This window comes from Odocoileus virginianus, chromosome 3, assembly GCF_023699985.2.
Source record: "Odocoileus virginianus isolate 20LAN1187 ecotype Illinois chromosome 3, Ovbor_1.2, whole genome shotgun sequence".
NCBI classification, from domain to species: Eukaryota; Metazoa; Chordata; class Mammalia; order Artiodactyla; family Cervidae; genus Odocoileus; species Odocoileus virginianus.
In genome coordinates, this window is record NC_069676.1 from 36,071,250 (window position 1) to 36,094,784 (window position 23,535).

A 23,535-nucleotide genomic window follows, 5' to 3' on the forward strand; every position below is an offset into this window, starting at 1 on the left:
CGACCTCCTAAGGCATCCTGTCAGGCATAACCACACACTGTCTACATCTTCGATTAGTTTCCTTTAATGACTTGGCCCTGCTTAGGACTTGTGTAGCTTTAAAGAAAGTGGAGTGGCAGAGGTTTGAGGCAGTTGTTCAAAGAGGTGAAGACAGTACAGTGAGGGTTACCACCTTCAGTGGGGATGCTGGCCCAGGCCAGTTGGAGTCTGGAGCACCCTGGAACACCTGTCTCGACTTGCCATTGAAAATGGGATTCTCTCCCAGCAAAGTTGTGAAACCTAAAGACAAGAGGGGATACACAAAGGACCAGCTGGATCTGGGCAACAGTGTCCCTCCTGGTTGTCCTGTAACAGCCCCATCTGGCAGTGATATTTGCTGGCTTGGCTGGAGCACCCCAAATCTAGTGACTGAGACCTAAGAGCTGGTTTTAAGATGCAGCACTTGTCTGGGGCCAGGTGGATAAAGCCTCACAAAAATTCTGTATCTTACAGAGGAACTGGCTGGGGAAGGAAATAGCTATCAAATGCAAACTTAAGGACTCAAGATTTTCAGGGGTGAGGGATGTGGAGCTCAAGGCACCCAGAGCCTCCCAGTGTTGAAATTAACCTGTGAGAAAGGTAAACCACTTGGAACAAACATAGGAGCTGCTGATGGATGGTAAGGAAGCCAGTTCTGGGTCTTCTGGGAACAAGAAGCAAGGCCACCTACCTAGAGAAAAGACACCTCAGCAGGGCTGCCTCAGGAGTGGAGCCTCAGGGTCTCACAACTTCTCACTTTCTCTTCCATGTCTGAAAAATAACACAGGACCACTCAAATGGTCCACCTTCAAAAATACATTCCCTTCTCCCAGCAGGTCCCGTTCCACCTCCAAATGTCTCTACTAGGGAGATCTGGGGGCAGTACAGTAGTAAAGTAATCTGGTCAGGGATGGTGGGGTGGTTGTCCCTGGGCGGTAGGGGAGTCTACAGGGGAGACCTTGACTTTTCTAAATGATTAGCAATGTGGAAAGGGATTTCTCATTGAATCAGTCCTGAGCACATATCTCATTTTAGCCACTTAGCTGAAAAACAAAGCTGCTGCCACCTGTCTCAGGGAAGCTATGAGGGTCTAAGAAGCTCTAAGATATAATGGAACTCTCCCACTGTGGTTCTGATGGGTCCAGCCCTGCTTTCCCTTGTCCTGCACGCCACACTGGGTGCCTGCCCAGGGCTCTGAGTTTTGGGGGCACAGGCAGGAATAGGCCTCCACTTCAACTCCAGCTCCCCACTCCTTGCACTGCTCAGAAGACATCTGGCTCAGCTATTAGACGCCTGTCCCTGGGCATACTGGGAGGCTGTGACTCCAGGCTAGATTCTAGAACATTATCAGCTGCCCCTTGGCCTCCAGGCTCACCTGTCAGGATGGCATCTAGCTTTGCTACCACGTGTCGTGCGTTTTCCAAGCTGAAACACATCGGGGGCTTAAACTTAAGGACATTCCTCCCAGGTCCGTCGGTGCTCAACAAAATGTAGTTTTCCTTTAGCCTGTAAAGGTAGGACACAGCAGGACCTGTTGCCCACCAGCCAAGGGCACGTCCTATAGATCTTCCAGACTTTTCTCAGCCTGGTATTGGCAGCCATACTGCTCTCAGAACCCACCATAAGCCAGTTCCCACTAAAATAACAGCACTGGCCAACCCCCACCCAGATTTCCTGCCCAACTTTATGGCCCAGCATGAAAGACAAGCACAGCACCCCCATCTGAGGTGCCCTGTACCTGGCCCTGAGCCTGCTGCCACCCCCACCCAGAGCAGGGGTCTTGCTTCATCCATCCCTAGAGGCCCACTGTAAGCCAAACAGAATGGTCATGGGGCAACAATGTGGATGTCAAGATCCCCTGCTTTTTCCATTTTGATGTATGGTTTATGTCATGCATGGTTTAGCTTTTTTTATAGGAAGGGTCCAGCATTCACAAATAGAAGAGTGCAGTGAATTCACGTAGCCTAGCTTCATTAACTCCTGCCAACCCCTTCTCTACCCTACCCCCAGATTATCTTCTAACTCCAGACTGGAGTATTCAGTTTTAATTTCCAGTTCTTTTTAGAAGATTACTCTGTTCAGCATTATCATTGGTACCTAGTAATAACTTTTAATAGTCCACATTTATACTTTTAACCCAGGAAGGTATTTTGGCCTCTCAGAGAAGGGATGTGATATGACTGTATTTACATTCTCTGACCCCTGCTCATTTTTAGATTTATTACTTTTATGTAAGTCTTGTTAGGAGCAGTGTCCTCAGCCTGCCTCTCGCTCTCTTATCCCGTCCCAGTCTTCCTGGCACTGACAACAGCCATGCTTGAAAGATGAGGTTCTGACTTCAAATCCAGCTCTGGCTCCTACTAGCAGGGTGACTGCCAGTGAAACACTGGGACTGCTTTCACTCACTCAGCTGGAGAAACTACATTGGGCTGGGGTGGGATGCAGAGAGGGGTGGTTGTAAGATGGAGGCAGTCAGGCTTGGCTGAAGAGCTGGCCCCTTCCTTCCCAGAGATCATTCTGAAGTCCTGAGGCTCCCTGAGAGAATCGATGGGCAAGCTGGTGGATGTGCTCACCAGCAGAAAGAAGGCAGGGGCTGGGCGGCCATGCAGGAGGGGTCAGCCTCCAAAACCATGTGGAGAGATTTTTACATCCACACAGTTTGTATGAATTCAAAACAGAAGGATGCACATTTTACAACTTGAATAAGAACACACATCAAACAGTAGATGGGTTTTCCAAGGTTGGGAGAAGTGGGTAGGAGTGAAGAATGGAAGAAAGGGGATAACTAAACAAGAAGGAAAGGGTCCTGGGGCTCAAGGGAACATGCAAACCAGGGCTGGGGGTGAGGGCTTCTGAGTCTTGAGATGCCGAGTCCTCTAGACACTCCCCACCCAGATGAGGAGCAGGAGTCTACCTGAAAACCTCTAGTATCAGGGAATCTGGTTCTGCCACAGCCCCAACTATGGCTCTGGAGAAGCTGCTTCTCTCAGGCAGCCTGGGGCTGTGAAACACAGGGTTGTGGCTGCCTGGGTTTGAGAGCTCCAGCAGCTTGGCACTGTCTTGTTCGAAGTGGCTGCTCAGGCTGGGAATGGCCTGCACTCTGTGGGCCCAGCATGTCTGGGGGCATGGGCCAAAAAGGAGAGGCAAGGGAGGAGCTCTTTCCTAGTCAGAGCAGTAGACACTACAAAGGCAACTTGTTTCAAGGAAAAAATACCTGGACACCACGTAGTCAGCCTCTTCGGTTGCTGGCATTCTTGTGGCTTCATCTTTGATCAGATCCACACCAATGAAGAGCCCAACACCCCTGGAGCAGAAGGTGACATCTCAGGAGACAGGGCTTGAGGGACCAAGGTCCTTGCTTTCACCCTCTGCCTGAGTCTCAGCCAAGCCCCTGTCAGAAAGCTGATCAGGGCCCACAACTCTACCTCCCAGGGAGGCTGAGAGTTGCAGGAACCCTTGGAGGGTGGTGAAACAGTTCCAGGAACTAACTGAGGGAGGAACCCTCAGTGTGGACAGAGTAAAGTTTGATTCTGGCTTCACCACCCCACCTCCCGCCAGGTGCCATCTTGGGCAACAGCACCTATAGGTGCTTCAAATTCAGTTCCTTCTCTGTGGAGATAAAAGTTGCCACCATCCCAGGTGGGGGTGACAAGGTGAATGAAGGAACCATACCAGGCCCGTGGCAGATAATGACTGCTGTTCTCAGCCTCACCTGATGTCCCCAAGAATGGGATGTTTGGCTTTCTGCTGTCCGAGGAGCTCCATCAGGAAGCTGCCCACACAGGCTGCGTGAGCCTGCAGTTGCTCCTTCTCCAAGACATCCAGGACGGCCAGCCCCACAGCACAGGACACTGGGCTGCCCCCAAACTGAGCCAGGGGACAAAGGGCAGTTCAGGTGCCCAGCAGAGTGGGCCATGCCCCAGGGAGCGTGAAGGGCAGCAAAACTGCCACACACATTCCAAAGGCAGATGAGGACAGGTATGAACCCATAAGGACTCAAGTGTTCTGGGCAGTATATGGAGTTCTCTTGAGGCCCCCATGGATCGTCCTGCCTTTCCAGGACGATGGAGATGCATTAGCAGGGATCCAGTAAGAAAGCCAGGGATGTAGTAGGATCCCCAGGAAGATGCAAAAATCAGAACAGAGGGTGTTCTGGGCATTCCCAAAGAGCTGGTTTTTGTCAAAAGGTTTCCGGGTCCCATCTCATGGACTGGACCCAGACCCACTTCATTTTACTACCCATCACCTCTTTCAAGGAGAATCAAGAGCAACATGCCAGAGCCACACCCAGGAAAAGTCACTCTGTGTAATTTCAGCTCACAGGTTTACTGGCTGAGCTCAAGGCAGATTTTAGGGCGCAGACCACAAGCTGGCTGCCTGTGAGCCACATGGAGCCTGAGGATTCATTTTGTTCGGCTTCTGTGACATAATTAAAGGTTTTGAATTAGGTACTAATGTCTTAAAAGAAGGGACTTCACATAAAAATGTTATGTCTCACTTAAAACAAACCTAGCCTATCTGGCTAGGGGACCTCCTACAGACCACTTTTTTTTTTTAAAGTGTATCTTAAAACCTTTACTGAGGTATAGTATACATACCCAGGTGGTGCTAGTGGTAAAGGACCCACCTGCCAATGCAGGAGACATAAGATCCCTGGGTTAGGGAGATCCCCTGGAGGAGAGCCTGGCAACGCACTCCAGTATTCTTGCCTGGAGACTTCCATAACAGAAGGGCCTGGTGGGCTAGAGTCCATAGGTTCGCAAAGAGCTGGACATGATTGAAGCAGCTTAGCATGTACATACAATAAACTGCATATATTTTAAGTGTATATAGTTCAGTGTGACTTGACAAATCTATGCTTAGTTGCTCAGTTGTGTCTGACTCACATGACAAGTGTATATACTTGTAGAAACTCCACTACCATGAAGATACAAAACATTTCCACCATTCCCCAAACTTCCTCGTGGTCCCTCCACTACTGGCCCAGGTAACCACTGACCTGCTTTCTCACCAGTTTTGCCTTTTCTGGAATGTTATATGAATAGAATCACAAAATATGAACACTTTTGTGCTTAGCTTTTGCTCAATGTTTTTAAAAACTTATCCATAATGTGTGTATTGGTAGTTTGTTCATTTTATGGCTGTATAGTATTCCATTGTATAGACATACTACAATTTGTTTATCCAAATTCCTATTGATAGACTCGGCTTATTTTGATTTCTGTCTATTTATGAATAAAACTTATGAATTTATAATAAAGTCTTTTTGTTAACATATGGTTTCATTTCTCTTAGGTAAATACCTAGGAATGGCACTGCTAGACTGCTTGATAAATGTATATTTAACTTTATAAAAAATGTGAAACTGTTTTCCAAAGTGGTTGTTACCATATTACACTTGTACCATTAGTCTATGAAATCCCAGTAGCTCCACATCCTCAAAAACATCTGGGATTGTGGTATTTTTAATTGCAGCCATTCTGATGGGTATGTAGTGGTATCCTGTAGACCATCTTGGAAATTTGTATGCAGAATCTCATACCTGAGATCATAAACACCTTCCTATGTGATTCTGCTATGAAGCAGCTTTCTGATAATGTCACAACAAATTATATGTGGAACAGACACAGGGGATGAATTGAGGTTACTAACTGTATATTATTACCAACTGTGAACTCATTACAAGGTGTTATGTTCCACTCAGTGTTGTTTTTTTTTTTTGATGTGGACAATTTTAAAGTCTTTATTGAATTTGTTACGGTATTGCTTCTGTTTTATGTTTTGGTTTTCTCGCCTAGAAGAATGCGGGATATCTTAGCTCCCTGACCAGAGATCAAGCCCGTGCATTGTAAGGTGAAGTCTTAAGCACTGGACTGCCAGCAAAGTCCCTACCCACAGCATCTTTGGTTTAGAATTGTGGCCTGGTCAACATGCTGAACTAGCATAACAGATAGGTCTTTTCCACAAGGTCACCACAGAGGAACAATAGAAGGAAAATGAAAAAAGCCCTGGGCTTTTTCCTAAGTGCCCATAGTCTTGGGCATTTGAAAAGCCATGCAGATGTGCAGGGATATGTTCATACCCCATGCTACGTGCATGTTCAGGCTTTTTTCTAAATGCCCATACGAGAGATCCTGAACAAGATTAATAGCTGATTCCTCACCGTTGTTGTTTTTTAGTCACAAAGTCATGTCTGACTCAAAATTTTGTGACTCCATGGACTGCAGCCCGCCAGGTTCCTCTGTCCATGGGATTTCTCAGGCAAGAATACTGGAGTGGATTGCCATTTCCTTCTCCAGGGGATCTTCTCAACCCAGGGATCAAACTTGCATCTCCTGCATTGGCAAGCAGGTTCTTTACTACTGAGCTACCAGGGAAGCCCTTTGGAAACCCTAAAGGCCAGAAGACAGTGGGATGACCTATTCAAAGTGATGAAAGAAAAATATTCAGTCCAGAATTCAAAAGTAAAAGTATCCATCAAATATAAAGGAGATGGGAACTCCCTGGCGGTCCCATGGTTAGGAGTTCTCACATGGTTAGGAGTTCCGCGTTCTCACTGCCAAGGGCCTGAGTTCAATCCCTGCAGGGAAACTAACAGCCTATATCCCGCAAGCCACATGGTGTGGGAAAAAAAATTCAAAACAGATAAAGGAAAAACTAAGATAATTCTAGATAAGCAAAAAACTGAAAAAATTTGTCAGCAGCAGATCTACTTTACATGAAATACCAACAGTATTTCTTCAGTGTAAGGACATCAGATAGTAACTCAAATCCACAAGTAGGTTGAAAGTGAGAGTGAATGTATGCCATGCAAACAGAAACCAAGAGAGTTGGGGTGGCTATATCAGACATAAAAGACCTGCATGATTAAAACTGCTATTAGCAACATAGAAAAACATTTTATAATGATAAAACAGCCCCCAAATACATGAAACAAAAACTGAACTCAAAGGAGAAATACAGAGCTCAACAAAAATAGTTGGAGTTCAATCTTTCATTTTCAATAATAAGCTAGACAGAACAACCAGGAAATAAGCCTGAACAGCACTATAAGCCAGTTAGATCTAACAGATTATATACAGACCACTCCACTTCAAAAAAGCAGCATAAATCCTCTTCTCAAGTGCATATGGAACACTCTCCATGATAGACTATATATATTAGGCCATAAAACAAGTGTTAATATATTTTAAAAGTCTGAAATCCTAGAATGCATCTTTTCTCACCACAGCAGAATGAAACTAGAAACAAAGAACACTGAAAAACTAAAAAATATGTAGAAATTAACTTAAGCAATGGGTCAAAGAAGTCATAGGAAGATTAGGAAATATTTAGAGATAAAGGAAAAAAGCACAACATACCTAAACTCATGGGATGCAATAAAAGTACTGCTTACAGAAAACTTGGTATCTGTAAATACTTTTGTTAAAAAAACTCAAATGAACACTTCCACTTTAAGAAAGTACAAAAGAGAAGAGCAAACTAAACCCAAAGCAAAAAGAAAGGAAATCATAAAGACTATATAGTGGAAATAAACAGAAATACAGAAAAACAACAGAAAAAAAAAATCAACAAAACCAAAAACTGATTCCTTGAGAAAATCAACAAAATTGACAGACATCAGTTAGACTGACCAAGATAAAAATGAGTCAAATTATGAAGATCAGGAATGAATGAGGACATATCACTGCCAATCTTATACAAGTAAAAAGGAGTATAGGGAATAATAAGAACATATGTCAACAAGCTAGATAACTTCAATGAAATAGACAAATTCCCAGAAAGATAAAAAGTATTAACACTGCTTTGAGAAGAAATAGAAAATCTGAATAGACATGAAGCAAGTAAAAGCAACTAATTAGTAATTTAAAAAATCCCACAAAGCAAAGCCTAGAACCAGATGGTTTCACTGGTGAATTCTACCAAAATGTTTAAAGAATTACCACCAATCTTTTCAGAAAGTCTTCCAGAAGAGAGACAAGGCATGACCACTTCTTGCCTCATTTTTTGAAACCAGTATTACTCTGATACCAAAACCAGACAAAGATAGCCCAAGAAAACTATAGATCAGTATCTCTTAAGAACTTGATGTAAAATCCTCCAAAAGTATAACAACAAACTGAATCTGGCAACATATAAAAAGGGTTATACATCATGATCATGTGGGTTTAATCTCAGGAATGTAAATATTAACCATATTAATAGTAGGAAGGACAAAAAAAAAATCACATGTATCATTACAATAAATGAAGAAAGAGAATTTGACAAAACCCAACAGCTTTTCCAGATTTCCCTGGTGGTCCAGGGGTTAAGAATTTGCTCTCCAAAGCAGGGAGCATGGGTTTGCTTCCTGGTTGGGGAACTAAGATCTCACATGCTGTGGAGCAACTAAGCATGTGCCACAACTACTAAGCCTGTATGCTCTGGAGCCTGCACTCTACAACTATAGAGAAGCCTGTGCCCTAGAAAAACCTGTAGATCACAACTAAGACCCAATATAGCAAAAAAAAACCCAAAACCAGCCCAGCCTTTCATTATAAAAGCTCTCAACAAATTAGGAAAAAAAGGAACTTCTTCAACCTGATAAAAAGCTTCTATGAAAAACTCACAGCTGATATTATACCTGATGGTGAAAGACTGAATGTATTTCCCTAAGATTAGGAACAAGACAAGATGTCTACCCTTGCAATTTCTAGTCAACATTATACTGGAGATTCTAGGGCAATCAGGGAAGAAAAAGAAAGGCATTCAGAATGGAAAGGTACAAGTAAACTATTTCTATTCACAGATGACATGACTTTGTACATAGAAAATTCTAAAGAATCTGTAAAAAACTATTAGAGCTAATAAGTGCATTCAGTTACTGATATCCAAAAATCATCTATATTTCTATATACCATAAATGAAGAATCTTAAAGTAAGATGTAGAAAACAATTCCATTTATAAAGCCATGAAAAATAATACTTAGGAGTAAATTTAATAAAAGTAGTTCAAGACTTTTACAGGGAGTTCCCTGCAATCCAGTGGTTAAGACTCCATGCTTCCACTACAGGGGGTGCAGTTTTGATATCAGGTCAGGGAACTAAGATCCTGCATGCTGTGTAGTGCAGCCAAAAATTTTTTTTCATCATTTTATGAAGAAAATTATGAACATAACTGAAAAAAAATCAAAGACCTACATAAATGGACAGATATGTTTATAGATTAGAAGACAATACTGCTAAGATGGCAATACTCTCCAAATTGATCTACAGCTTCAATGCAATCGCTTATCAAACTCCAAGCTGCTTTTTTAGTGGAAACGGACAGGCTGATTCTGAAAATGCACAATGAAATGCAAGGGACCCAGAATAGATAAAACAATCTTCAAAAAGAACAAAGACTGGAGGACTAACAGTTCTTGATTTTAAAACATACTACAAAGTATAGTAGTCTAGACTGTGTGCACCTGGCAAGAGGGTAGATATACAGATCAACAGAACAGAACTGAAAGTTCATAAAGAAACCATTAAATCCATATATTTATGATTGATTGATTCCCGACAAGGGTGCTAAGACCACTTAATGGGGTAAAATATAACAAAGAATAGTCTTTTCAGCAAAAAGGTACTGGGACAACTGGATGCAAAGTCGAGTAACTCCAGCTCATACCATCTGAAAATTAGTTCAAAGTGGATCCAAGACCTAAATATAAGTACTAAAACTAGAAAATTCTTAGAGGAAAATATAGGTGTAAATCCTCTTGATCTTTGATTAGGTAATGGTTTGTTAGCTATGACTCCAAAGTACAAGCAATCAGAAAAAATAAACTGGACTTCATCAAAATTAAAAACTTTTGTGGTTCAAAAGAAGACAACTCAAAGGGAGAAATATTTTATGTTTGATAAGAATCTAGTATTTAGGATACATAAAGAACTCTTAAACTCAGCCAAAAAAAAAAAAAGATAAGTAACCCAATTAAAAAATGTGCAAAGGATATATTCTTTCAAATATATATGTCACATATATTGGAATCTCCTTCATGAATCACATCCTTGTCATGGCAAAGGGGCTTGTGTAACTCAATAAAGCTATGGCCCCACACCTTGTAAGGCCACCCAAGAGAGACAGGTCATAGTGAACAGTTCTGACAAAATGTGGTCCACTGGAGGAGGAAATGGCAACCCACTCCAGTATTCTTGTCATGAGAACCTCATGAACAGTATGAAAAGGCAAAAAGATATGACACTGGAAGATAAGGCCCCCAGGCTGGAAGGTGTCCAATATGCTACTGGGAAGAGCAGAGGGCTCTTTACTAATTACTAATTTACTAATTACTGATAGTTCCAGAAGGAATGAAGCAGCTGCGCCAAAGTGGAAATGACACTCAGTCATGGATGTTTCTGGTGGTGAAAGTAAAGTCTGATGCTATAAAGAATGACTGCACAGGAACCTGGAATGTTAGGTCCATGAATCAAGGTAAATTGGACATGGTCAAGAAGGAGATGGGAAGAATGAATGTTGACATCTTAGGAATCAGTGAACTAAAATAGACAAGAATGGGCAAATTTAATTCAGATGACCATTATATCTACTACTATGGGCAAGAATCCCTTAGAAGAAATGGAGTAGCCCTCATAGTCAACCAAAGAGTCTGAAAGGTAGCACTTGAGTGTAAACTCAAAAACAAGAGAATGATCCTGGTTTGTTTCCAAGGCAAATCATTCAACATCACAGTAATCCAAGTCTGTGCCCAATCACTGATGCCAAAGAAGTTGACCAGTTGACCTACAACACCTTCTAGCACTAACACCAAAAAAAGATGTCCTTTTCATCATAAGAGATTGGAATGCTAAAGTAGGAAGTCAAGAGATACCTGGAATAACAGGCAAGTTTGGCCTTGGAGTACAAAATGAAGCTGGGCAAAGGCTAACAGAGTTTTGTCAAAAGAACATGCTGGTCATAGGAAACACCCTTTTCGAACAATCCAAGAGATGACTCAGTCTCTGAAATCAGACTGATTATGTTCTTTGCAGCCAAAGATGGAGAAGCTCTATACAGTCAGTAAAAACAAGACCTGAAGCTAACTAGCTCAGATCATCAACTCCTTATCGCAAAATTCAGGTTTAAGTTGGAGAATGTAGGGAAAACCACTAGGCCATTCAGGTATGACCTAAAAAAAAAAAAAAAAAATCCAATATGATTATACAGTGGAGGTAATGAATAAATTCAAGGGATTAGATCTGGTAGACAAACTGCCTGAAGAACTATGGATGGAGGCTTGTAACACTGAACAGGAGGCAGTGACCAAAACCATTCCAAGAAAAATAAATGCAAGAAGGCAAAGTGGTTGTCTGAGGAGGTTTTACACATAGCTGAGGAAAGAAGAGAAGTGAAAGGCAAGGGAAAAAGGGAAAGATACACCCAACTGAATGCAGAGTTGCAGAGAATAGCAAGGAGAGATAAGAAGGCCTTCTTAGGGAAAAAAATAGAAGGCCTTCTTAAATGAATAATGCAAAGAAACAGAGGAAAACAATAGAATGGGAAAGACTAGGGATCTCTTCAAGAAACCTGGAGACATCAAGGGAACATTCACCAAGGACAGGCATGATAAAGGACAGTAACAGAAGGATCTAACAGAAGCAGACAAGATTAAGAAGAGGTGGCAAGAACATACAGAAGAACTATACAAAATGGCCCAGACAATCATGATGGTGTGGTCACTCGCCTAGAGCTGGACACTTTGGAGTGTGAAGTCAAGTGGGCCTTCAGTATTACTATGAGAAAACCTGGTGAGGTGACAGAACTCCAGCTGAGCTATTTCAGATCCTAAAAGACGAAGTTGTTCAAGTGCTGCACTCAATATGTCAGCAAATTTGAGAAACTCAGCAGTGGCCACAGGACTGGAAAAGGTCACTTTTCATTCTAATCCCAAAGAAAGTCAATACAAAAGAATGTTCAAATTACTAAACAACTGTGCTCATTTCACATGCTAGCAAACTTATGCTTAGAATCTTTTAGGCTAGGCTTCAGCAGTATGTGGAAAGCTTTACAGCCTGAGCTACCAGGGAAGTCTCGAGGCTAGGCTTCAGCAATATGTGAACCGAGAACCTCCAGATATACAAGCTAGGTTCCAAAGAGGCAGAAGAACCAGAGATCAAACTGCCTGTATTTGTTGGATCATAGAGAAAGCAAGGGAATTCCAGAAAAACATCTACTTCTGCTTCATTGACTATTCTAAAGCCTTTGACTGTGTAGCCCACAACAAACTGTGGAAAATTCTTAAAAGAAATGGGAATATCAGAGCACCTTACTTGTCTCCTGAGAAACCTGTATACAGGTCAAGAAGCAACAGTTAAAGCCACACATGGAACAACAGACTGGTTCAAAAGTGGGAAAGGAGTATGTCAAGGCTGTATATTTTCACCATGTTTATTTAACTTATATGCAGAGTACATCAGAGAAATGCTGGGTTGGATGAATCACAAGATGGAATCAAGACTGCCAGGGGAAATATCAACAACCTCAGATATGAAGATGATACCACTCTAATTGGAGAAAGTGAAGAGGAACTAAACAACCTCTTGATGAGGGTGAAAAAGGGGAGTGAAAAAGCTGATTTGAAACTCAACATTTAAAAAACTAAGATCATGGAATGTGGTCCCATCACTTCATGGCAAATAGAAGGGAAAAAGTAGAAGCAGTGAGAGATTTATTTTCTTGGGCTCCAAAATCACTGCAGACTGTGACCACATCCATGAAATTAAAAAGATACTTGCTCCTTGGAAGGAAAGCTATGACAAACCTAGATAGCATATGTAAAAACCAGAGACATCACTTGGCTGACAAAGATCTGTATAGTCAAAGCTACGGTTTTTCTAGTAGTCATGTATGGATGTGAGAGTTGGGACCATAAAGAAGGCTGAGTGCTGAGGAACTGATGCTTCTGAATTATGATGCTGAAGAAGACTCTTGAGAGTCCTCTGGACTGCAAGATCAAACCAGTCAATCCTAAAGGAAATCAACCCTGAATACTCACTGGAAGGACTGATGCTGAAACTGAAGCTCCAATACTTCAGACACTTCATGTGAAGAGTCTATTTACTGGGAAAGACCTGATGCTGGAAAAGATAGTAAGCCAAAGGAAAAGTGGGTGGCAGAGAATGAGATGGTTAGGTAGCATCATCAACTCAATGGAAATGAATTTGAGCAAACTCTAGGAGAGAGCAGAGGACAGAAGAGCCTGGCATGCTGCAATCCATGGGGTTGCAAAGAGTTGGACATAACTTAGCAACTGAATAAGAACAACATCATACTGGAATATATATGTCATATACATTGGAATGTGTGTGTGTGTGTGTGTGTGTGTCGTCAATAAGCACAGAAGATTCTCAACACCACTGGCCATCAGGCAAATGCAAATCACACTCACTTCACACTCACTAGTATGGCTATGATAAAAGAAAATAAATGCTGGAGAGTATATGGAAAAATTGGAACCCTCATACATTGCATGTAAAGTGGTATAGCTGCTTGGAAAAAGTCTTTCATTCCTTGCAAAGTTAAACTTAGAGTTGCCATGTTACCCAGCAATTTCATTCATAGGTATATGCTCAAAAGAATTGAAAGCGTGTGTCCATGCCAAAACATTCACACTGAATGGTCAACTGAAGTATTACTCATAATAACCAAGGAAGGGAAATAGCTAAAACGTTAACTGAAGAACAGATAAACGAAACGATATGCTCATACAATGAAACATTATTCACTCATAAAAAGAAATGAAGAACTGACTCATGCTATGAGAATGGATGAACCTTGAAAATATTGTGCTATGTGACAGAAGTCAGACAGAAAAAGGCACATACTGTGTGATTCCACTTATGTGAAATGTCAAGAACAGGCAAATCTATGGAGACAGAAAGTAAGCTAGTGATTGCTAGGACTTGCAGAGAGAAAGCAACAGGAAGTGACTGCTAATGGGTATGGGGATGCTTTGGGGGGTGATTGAAAATGTATAATAACGAAAACTAAGACAGCGGTAATGCCTGTACAATGGACTTCCCTGGTAGCTCAGCTGGTAAAGAATCTGTCTGCAATGCAGGAGACCCCAGTTTGATTCCTGGGTCAGGAAGATCCCCTGGAGAAGGGAATGGCTACCCAATCCAGTATTCTTGCCTGGAGAATTCCATGGAAGGAAGAGCCTGGCAGGCTATAGTACATGGGGTGGTGAAGAGTCAGACATCAGTGACTAACACTTTCACTACTTTCATACAAGTACTGAATCATTATCTTGTAAATTTGAAACAAATGTTAATTATAACTCAGTCAAGAAAAAGATTCAATTCCCAATGAACATACAAAAACAAAAATATACATATACTGGGAATTCCCTGGCAGTCCAGTGGTTAGGGCTCTGTGCTCTCACTGCTAATGGCACAGGTTCAATCCTTGGCAGAGGAACTAAGAGCCCTCAAGCCAAGTGGCATGACACCCCCTAAAAATACACACACCCACACACACACTTAATAGCTTCATAATATCTGAAGTAAAAATTAATAGTATTATGAGAAAAAGTTGATCATTTTTCATCATAGTGTGATATTTAAACAGTACTTAATTATTAATAGATTAAGTAGAAAAAAAAAATCCAGCAAGAATATAGAAGATTCAAACAACATAATTAACAAGTGTTACTCAAGAGACATTCAGAGAGTCTGACAAACAACATTTAGAGAACCCACAATTTCCTAAGGACACATAGAACAATCAAATACCAGATCACCTCACAATATTTTACAGAAAAAGTATCAAAAGAAAAAGTGGCAATAAGTCAGAAGTTAATAAAAAGATTTGAAAAAACTAGAATTGAATGATAATGCAGTGGTTCTCACACTTTTGGTCTTAGAACCTTTTATACTCCCCCAAATTTGTGAGGAAGCTGAAAAGGTTTTGTTTATATGGGTTATATCTATTAATATTGATGAAAAAATAATTATATTTACAAAAAAATTAGTGAGCAGCAGTGAGTTTGTTTGCACAGAAGCTACCATGGTGCTTCCTGGTCTGGAGGTTTTACTCACCGTGTTGAAGTACTCGACTCCGGTGGCTTCAAATGCCCTGGCCACAGCTTGTGTTGTGGCCACGCAGGCTACAGGGTGGCCATTGCCTATGGACTTGCCCATGGTGACAATGTCGGGGACGAAGTCTTCCCCCTGCAGCTGGAAGGCCCAGAAGTGCTTGCCTACTCGGCCAAAGCCCACTTGAATCTCGTCTGCAACAAAGACCCCTCCGGCCCTGCGGATGTGCCTGTGGCAGAGGACACACGGCTGATGGGAGACTGTGGTGAGAGGGAGCAAACCAGGAGCTGAGATGTCCTGGGACTCTGAATCCTGGTGTTGCCAAAAATAAGGTCGGGTCCTGAGGCAGATATCTGGCCTTTTGGGAGCCACCATTTCTTCAGGGACTTTGACAACTGGCAATAGGCCAGGCTGAGGTTGGAATTTGGAAGCAAGGCTGGGAGACCCCACCCTCAGGCAGCCTCTCCCACCTACTCACCCTGCCACTTCTGGGAAGTAGCCAGCAGGGGGAATGATCTGCCCTCCCACACTGGGCAGGGATTCAGCAAAGAATGCTGCAATCTGTGGAGGAGAACGGAATGGCACTGTGGTGGGGCTGAGTGGCAAGCTGGTGCATCCTGCTGATGCTGGCTCAGTGCTGGCTCCAAACATGAGTTACTATTATCACCGTGCCCCCACTTTGGGGTCCACATCGTATCTGAGTATCTACAATGTAGATTTTTCAGGCCTCAAATCAATTCTTACCACCTGGAGGTAAGACCCCCTGTACTTAGTGTGTTCCAGATGAAATTCACTGACTTCTCCCCCATAAACCTGTTCCTTCCCTCCCCCCATACGGTGAATCCCATTCCTCCTAATTAGGACAGAAATCTGGGCCCATCCTTGATCCAGGCTCCTTCTTCACCCATCAGCTGGCACAGCTTCTGACTCTTATCCCTGTAACATCTTTGTACCCTCCTTTCCGCTTCTGGGCAGATCTGCTAGTTTCTACTTTGCCCTCCTGCAGCTGCTTTCTAACTGAACATCTCTTCCAGTCCATCCTTCACTGGCCACCAGGGTAAAGCCTCAACCCAGACACTGAGCTCCTCAATGTCCTATTTAAAACCCATCACCAACCCTTTTGCTTACGACAACGACTTCCAAACTCTGCTCTGCCTTGGAGCCGTTTCAGAGACTACTGCTGGGATAAAGAAAGGACCAGTGGGGTGGGAAACTGGCCACCCACCCATGCTAACCTTCAGAGCAATCTCTTTTTTGATTTAATAGAAGGAGGTGCAGAGCATCTGAAATGCATAAGCCAAGTTTCCCAGCTCTGATTCTGCCAACCTTTTTGGCCTGTCTTTTCTGTATATCCTGTGTTCAGCTGCCACTCTTTCAGCAAGTCTTCTAGAGAGCCTTCACACCAGTTGCTAGCTGCCTCCCTTCAACTGTTGCTGTAGCTGCTGCTCTTCAGGGTAAGGCAATCTCTTGTCTCCCCACTGCTCAGGCCATCAGGTCTTTGCACAGCACCATGTCAGACTGACACCATTCAAGAGCATCCCCTGGGCCCATTACCGTCTCTCTTAAAACTCTGTAAAGGTACCTCATAGGCTCCAGTCCCTCAGCTAGAAGGGCACTTGCAGTCCTCTGACCTATGGTCCCACCTGCCTCTCTAGGTTTATCTTCTGCCTGCACAGCCTGACCCTGCAGTCACATGGTTTCTGCACAGGCCACTGGTCTGTTGAAGATGTCTTTCCTTGTCTACCTCCTACCCTGCCTTGAGTGGCTAATGCCTACTTACCTTCTATTACTAAAATTAGTCAGTACCCGCTTGTCCCCTGACAGGCCCACCTTCACACCCACATCAGTCCAGCCTGGACCCCTGGACCCCAGTAGTGTCCAGGATATATCTCTACCTAAACTCTCAGTTGAACAATTAACCCCTCTCCTAGATTCCCAAAGGGCAGGCCCTGGTTCCAATTTCTCTCAGGGTTCCCAAGATCCAGTCCAGGGCAAGCAACATTTGGGGCTTGCTGGACCAGACCTGCATGGATGTGGTTACCTTCCTGCCTTTCTCCTGTGCGCTGCTGACCACTCGTTTCACCTCACTGGCATAGGCCACAGCTGGATTGGGGTGGTCTTCCCGGTAGGGGCCCCGGTAGGTATCTGGGAGAGGTGCCTGTGGGGAGTGACAGCGCCATGTCATCCAGGCTGGGGTGCAAGCACCGACCCGTCGCCCACGTGAGCAGCGCATACCACATGGACCCACTCCTTCTGGCCATCCAGGTCCCGGAACTTGTAGGGGCTGATGTCGATCAGGGAGCTCAGATGACCGTGATAAGCACTGGGGAGGAGAAAGGAGAGAGGACTTAGGCTTTTACTTCCTGGCCTGGCCTTGACAACTGTCCATCCATCTCAGGAAACAGTCAGGCAAGACCAAGCTTTCTGACACAGCCCCCAAGTCCTGGGGCCAGGAATGAACACAGGTCTTAGAGTCAGCAAGCCTTCCTGCAAGGCCACTATTTAGCTATGTAACAGTAGCTAACTGTTAAAATCTTTGGGTTCAGTCCTCTCCTCTGTAAAGTTGGGGCAGGGTGCTCTTTCTCTCTTGTGGTTGTGATTTTAAATGTGATAATGCTCTAACCCTGGGCCTGGGTCCTGCACATAGCAGATACTCAATACACTGGGAGTTACAGTTTTAATACCTAAAATGTGGGACCAACTCTCACCACCTTATAAAGCATTCTCTGCTCCCCAGAAGCTGCCATTATGGAAGAGATGCCGGGGGGAAAAGACACTGGGTATCCACATGGGGACTGTCTTTGTGGCCAGGTCCTCATGATCCTCTCCAGATGAGGCCTCTCATCTTTCCTGCCCAAGGCACCTAAAGTCAGAGCCTCACTGATTCCCAATAAGCAGCAGGCCCACGCTCCTGGAAATGGCACTTACTGATCTAATACCACCACATCCCAGTGTCCCGTGTACTGGCGTGCCAGCCTCAGGGCCAGGTCGTTGGCTTCTGACCTATGACAGAAAAGGTGGGTGCTTCTTGAACAGCTGTCCAGGGCTTTCCCTCCTGGATAACTGCTTTCTACAGAGAAACCTGGAGGGGAAAGGAGGAACCCTCCTAGCAGCAAGAAGATTCTTAGGACACCATTCGTTAGTCATTCACTTATTCATTCAATAAATAGCTATCAATGCCTTCTATGTGCTAGGAGCTGGGGGCAAAAAAAGTAAGACAGGCAGGCCCTGGCCCTCTTGGAACTTACGTTCTAGTATGTGTCACAAAAGCCCGAAAACGAAGACAGCATGATCGTTTGGTAAGTGCTACAATGGACCCAGGGCGTCAAGAACTAGAAGGGGCTCTACCTTTGATAAGGGGTGTTAGGGGCTTGAATCATGTCCCCCAAAATTCATGTGTTGAAGCCCTAACTCCTAATATCTCAGAATGTGATCATATTTGGAGACAGGGCCTTTCCAGAGGTGATTAACTTAATATGAGGCCATCTGTGTGGCCCTAAACCAATATGACTGGTGTCTTTATAAGAAGACATTTGGACATACAGAGAGACAAGGATTGTGCATGATTGGAAAAAGGCCATGTGAAGACAGTGAGAAGGTTGCCAGCTGAAATCAAGGTGAGAGGCCTCAAAGAAACCAAACCTGCCAGCACCTTGATCTTGGATTATGACTTCCAGAACTATGAGACAATACATTTCTGTTTAAGCCACCTTGTACACAGTGTTTTCACTATGGCAGCCAGAGCTGACTAAGGCCATACCTGTAGAGTCTTGAGGATAAAGTTCCTATGCAGAGTGAGCAGCACACACAGACCTTGTGAAGGAAAAGAGCTCAGGAAACCACAAGACGACAAAGAAGGCCAGGAGAAACCTGAGCGAGGAAGTGGGGAAGACAGGTAGGGCTGCAGAAGGGGCCTGGATTTTCTTCTCAGTGCCAGAGGAAGCCACTGTAAAGTTTTAATCAGAGAAGGGACATGATTCAGCACCCATATGAGGAGGAAACCTCTCTGTGTATCTAATGGAGTAGAAAGCAACTAAGGTGCAAGTGAGGAGAACTAGAAGGACACAAAGATGAGAGCAGGTGGTGGCCATGTAGATGGAGAGAGACAGATGGAGTTAGGAGACAACATGGAGACAGATGTGATAGGCTTAATGCAGGACTGGAAGGAGGGTGCGTTTCTAACTTGAGCAGAGGTGCACATGCCACTGTCATTTGCCAGGAGAGATAGGGTGGTGGCGGTAGTGGTGGTGAGGGACAGCCGGTCGTCTTGGGAAGGTCTGGGGAGGCTGCCTGAGAATGTCGGGAAGAGCCAATGCCACGGTCCCACGCCAGGTCTTAGTGAAGTAGATCAGCTCTTGTCTCTTTTGGACAGGTGATGTTAGACACGTTCCAAAGTCAAGTGGGTGGTTAGAACCTTGAGGCAGAAACACATGGGGACATCTGGGTCTAAGATACAAATGTGGGAGTCAGCAGCATGTGGACAATATATAATACACGGGAATGGATGAGGTCAGGAAGGGAGAGGGGCTCAGAGAAGACCAGTCCTGAGGAATGGAAGGGGAGGAATCGGCAAAGGAGACAGGAGTGGCCAGAAGTTGGCAGAAAACCAGAAGCGTGAAATGCTCTGGAAGCAAGACCAGAAAGCATTTCCAGAGAGTGGTAACTATCAGTATTACTGAGAGACACAGGAAGACAAAGGCAGCAAAGAGACCAGGTCTCCCCACTCCTATGCCTCATTATTCTCTGTACTTTTCTCTCCAGGGCACACTGGGTAGGTTCTATGTACATGCCTTCACCTGCCATTTTGGCCACCACCGCTACTCCCAGCGTAGCATCTTCTGTCACCCAGTCACTGAACTGGTGCCTAATGGTGTCCATTCTTGCGCTCCTCCAGCCCTGGTGACATCACTTACCTGATTAAAGCCCTCTGATGGCTTTCCGATGCTCTGAGGATAAACAAGTACCTTACCTGACTAAAGAAACCCTGAGTGATGGGCCCTGCCTCCCTCCCCAGTGTCTCCGTCCACCCTCTGCCCTCCCTCAATGGCTGCCTTTCAGTTCAACTGTGCTGGGGTGCAAATACTCGTCCTGCCACAGGGCCTTTGCACAGGCTGTTCTGTGTGGTAACCAACCTTGACAATACTGCAAATGGAGCTGGCAGCAACCTTTCTTCCTCCTCATCCAGCTAGCCCCCAGTCAACGCTTAGCCTAACATCACTTCTTCAGGGAAGTCTTCCCCAACCCTCTCAGAGGAGGCCAGGCCCCCCAACTGCTTCTATGCCTCACAATTCTCTGTATTTTTCCTCTAGATCAAGACTCCTCTTTGGCATTTTGTATTTCTTTGAAGAACCTTGGATGTTTCTGTTTCTTATGGCTCTTATGGAGCCGATTTTGGCTGCAGCTCCCAGCACCATGCCCCTATATTCTTAGAGCAGACAAAGGAACATATTACCTTGGTAAGCCCCAACAATAATCCTAGAAGGGAGGTAACGACACCCCTTACAAAGAGAACAGGAAACTGGATCTGACAGAGAAGAAGCAGGGCCTGCGGCTGGGAAGTGTGAGTGCCCAACACACTGAGGGCTGCCTCTCCCCCAACTCAGTCAGTTACACTATGTTTTGCCCATGTGAGCAAATCACTGCCTCATTCTTTTGCTGGGGGCTGGCCATACCATAGTGCACTTACCCAGAATTCAGGAAATAAAACACACAGAGCTTCTCTGGCAGGGTCTTTGACAGCCTCTGTGCGTAATCCACAATGTTGTCGTGCAGGTATCGGCTGTTGGTGTTGAGCACCTGGTTCTGTTCGTGTGCTGCTTGGACCACGAGAGGGTGGCAGTGCCCAACTGCAAGAGGGCCACCTCTATCATAAGGCTGGCTCCGCGCAGCCAATCCCTCCAGGCCACCCCCAGCCCCAATCTGTAAACCCAACTAGAGGAGATGCAGTTATGGAGGGAGAGGTACAGAGGAAAGAGGGGAGTCTGAAGACAGAGGTGCCAGTCTGGAAAGGAAGCCCTAGAAAGGAGTCCCTGAGATTCTGGCAGGAGGCAAAGTTCTCTGGCAGAAACCTGATCTAGAAAACCCATGTTCTTAAGGAAGCTTCTTGAGGCCTTCTTCTTGACAAAGATGGGGGGGTGGGATTTCGGGGATGAAGATGGCATCGGAGTGTCTGCTTGACTTTACCAGTTAGGGAGGCTGGAGGTAATGATTGCCAACAGCCAAGGCTTATAACCAGAGAATGAAGATTACTGGCAGCTCACCAAGTGTCAGGCACACTCAAAGCAAGTTACATGAATTAACTCAATCCCTCCAAATATCTGGAAGTGTGTATCTAGGATCATCATGTCCATTCTGCAAATGTGCAAACCGAACAGAGACTGAAGCTTGCCCAAGACCACAAAGGGAGTAAGTGGAGGACAGGGATATGAACACAGGAAGCCTGGAACCAAAGCCTCTGCTTTCAGCTCTACTAACTTCCAATTTCCCTACTGGGTCACTGGACTCCCTTTCCTTCCACGAGCTCTGGTGGCCTCATCTAGTTAACTGGATTCCTACTTAAGTTTCCTAGTCCAGGACCTGAAATGGTGACCAGGGCTAAAGCCTTGCTGTGACTGCCAGGGCCTGGCCAGGGTCCTGTTGGGTTGCTGATCATGGCTAGGCTGATTGCTGTTCTCTGAGCTCACCATCAGTTCCAAGTGGAACTGAACTGCTAGACTCAGGCCTTTGACTCCTGCTGGTTTAGGACAGCTTTAGTGGTGTTAAGTCACTCAGTCATGTCTTACTCTTTGTGACCCCATGGACTGTGGCCCACCAGGCCCCTCCATCCGTGGGATTTCCCAGGCAAGGATACTGGAGTAGGTTGCTATTTCCTCTTTCAGGGGATCCTCCCAACCCAGGGATTGAACCCGGTCTCCTGCACTGCAGACATTTTACCATCTGAGCCACCAGGGAAGCATTTTAGCACAGCGAGTGTTTGGATGTTTCCACAGTTTCCATAGAAACACTGGGCTTCCTTTGCACATGGATGCTGGCTAAGTTGAACCTGAGTTCCCTGCGCCTGTCTGCAACCTGAAGATTACCCCTGAACTAGGTTCTGTCTTGGCATCCTCTCCTGCCCCATCTTGAAGTATGATACTGACCGTGAGCCACATTGTTGATGCAATCGATGTATTCTGCCCCCTGTTCATCATACATGTACTGCCCTTGGCCCCGGACAATCTTAATAGGATCCTCAGGAAAAAAGAGTCTGCAGGAACTGCTGTAGGGACAGGCAACAAATGGACAGCCATGTCTGAAGATCTGAAGGAAGAAATCCACCCATCACAGGCCTCCCCCAACATCTTCCCAGTTTCTGGAAAGGACAAAAGCTTGAAGGGCAAGGTGCTGTGTCCCTGCCTCCAGTTTCCCCACTCCACAGGGGGCTGGAAAGGTGAAGGATGGGTTAAGAAGTTGCTAAAACTTAAACTGTTTAAGTCATTTGAAGACTATGTGGCTTCATACATATCTGAATGAATGTGCCCAGAGTTCCTTGGGTTCTGGAAAAAGGGGGCTGCTCCAGACCCACGGGCTCCCTAGGGCAGTGTCTCTTTGCTGGGAGTGTGAAGAGGGCTGACTCTCGGCCCTAGTGGTCCTAGCTTGCAGGCCCAAGCTCTAGCCCAAGGCTGCCTCACACTCCACGTCCCACCAAGAGCCCCTCAGACACAGGTCAAGGTAGACTTTCTCTAAGGCTGCCTGTGAGCCGACTCCCCCACCCCCACCTTTCGTCTGGACTTTCAATCCCTTCCTGGGTTACTGTCTGGCCTGCCCCAGGTCCGGAGAGCGGGCCACCACTGGGCGAGGTCTTCCCAGGCGCCCGGCTGCAGCTGCGGGGGAGGCGCAGGAAGCGACCGCCTGCCACAGGCTGAACGCCGCAGGGTCTCAGGAGCCGTAGGCTCGGGAGCTGGACGAGGCCGGGCGGAGGGGAGCCCTGTAGGCTCCGCGCCGGACGTGCGTACGTCTTACGCGCCGCCCCCACGTCGCTGTCTCTGTACCTGAGCAGCCGCCGCCTCAGGGCCAGAGTCGCGGCCTTCCCACGCTGATCCGCCGCCATAGCGCTCGCGGGCCGTCGCTGGGGGACGCCGGGCGGAGCGTCCGGGCTCCGCCCAAAGCCACGCCCAACAGCGGCCCCGCCCATAGCAAAGAGCGACTCAGGGCTCCTGTTTGCCCCGCGGCCCCGCCCCCAGGCGGTCTATTAGGCGTTTGTTCCTTAATTAATTTGGCTAGAGTCTGGTGGGTTCCTCACCCCAGCGAAGTTCCATAGACAGTCACGAGCGGAAGCCGGGTTTGTGCTCGCCTTGCCTAGTGCTGCCCCAGCTCTGGTTTCCGGACAAATCTCCAAATCACTGACCTCGCGCTCCCGACCGCTGTGGTTTCCTTCCTCTGGAAGTGTACCCTGGTGATCCCGCCGCTGCGCCTGCA

The 23,535-nt window shown here is 45.5% G+C and overlaps 1 protein-coding gene across 6 annotated transcripts; it reads right to left on the minus strand.

The window, feature by feature from the left end:
* Window positions 1-44: 44 nt before the first annotated feature.
* PHYKPL (5-phosphohydroxy-L-lysine phospho-lyase) lies at window positions 45-23,189 on the minus strand. 6 transcript variants are annotated; one of them, XM_020913422.2, is made up of 13 exons: window positions 23,109-23,189; window positions 22,218-22,336; window positions 20,765-20,924; window positions 18,007-18,081; window positions 17,314-17,401; window positions 17,120-17,236; window positions 15,557-15,639; window positions 15,082-15,307; window positions 3,731-3,885; window positions 3,233-3,322; window positions 1,394-1,524; window positions 710-789; window positions 45-279 (listed from the first exon to the last, which is right to left on the minus strand). In XM_020913422.2, exons 1-12 carry the CDS (start codon window positions 23,165-23,167, stop codon window positions 740-742), a joined length of 1,353 nt encoding a protein of 450 aa, XP_020769081.1. In that variant the 5' UTR covers window positions 23,168-23,189; the 3' UTR covers window positions 45-279; window positions 710-739. The 6 variants fall into 6 exon arrangements, with proteins under 6 accessions (XP_020769081.1, XP_020769079.1, XP_020769082.2 ...); XM_020913420.2 differs by having other exon boundaries at window positions 45-1,524; XM_020913423.2 differs by having other exon boundaries at window positions 45-1,524; window positions 22,218-22,333; window positions 23,109-23,179.
* Window positions 23,190-23,535: the final 346 nt, after the last annotated feature.

Bases quoted from the DNA above. Each gene is read 5' to 3' on its own strand.
- PHYKPL (XM_020913420.2), bottom strand. From the start codon at position 23,167: ATGGCGGCGGATCAGCGTGGGAAGGCCGCGACTCTGGCCCTGAGGCGG. The intron at 22,337-23,108 runs GTACAGAGACAG...CTGTCCCTACAG, and splicing joins CTGAGGCGGCGGCTGCTCAG to CAGTTCCTGCAGACTCTTTT. The intron at 17,402-18,006 runs GTAAGTGCCATT...TCTCCTCCCCAG, and splicing joins GATGTGGTGGTATTAGATCA to TGCTTATCACGGTCATCTGA.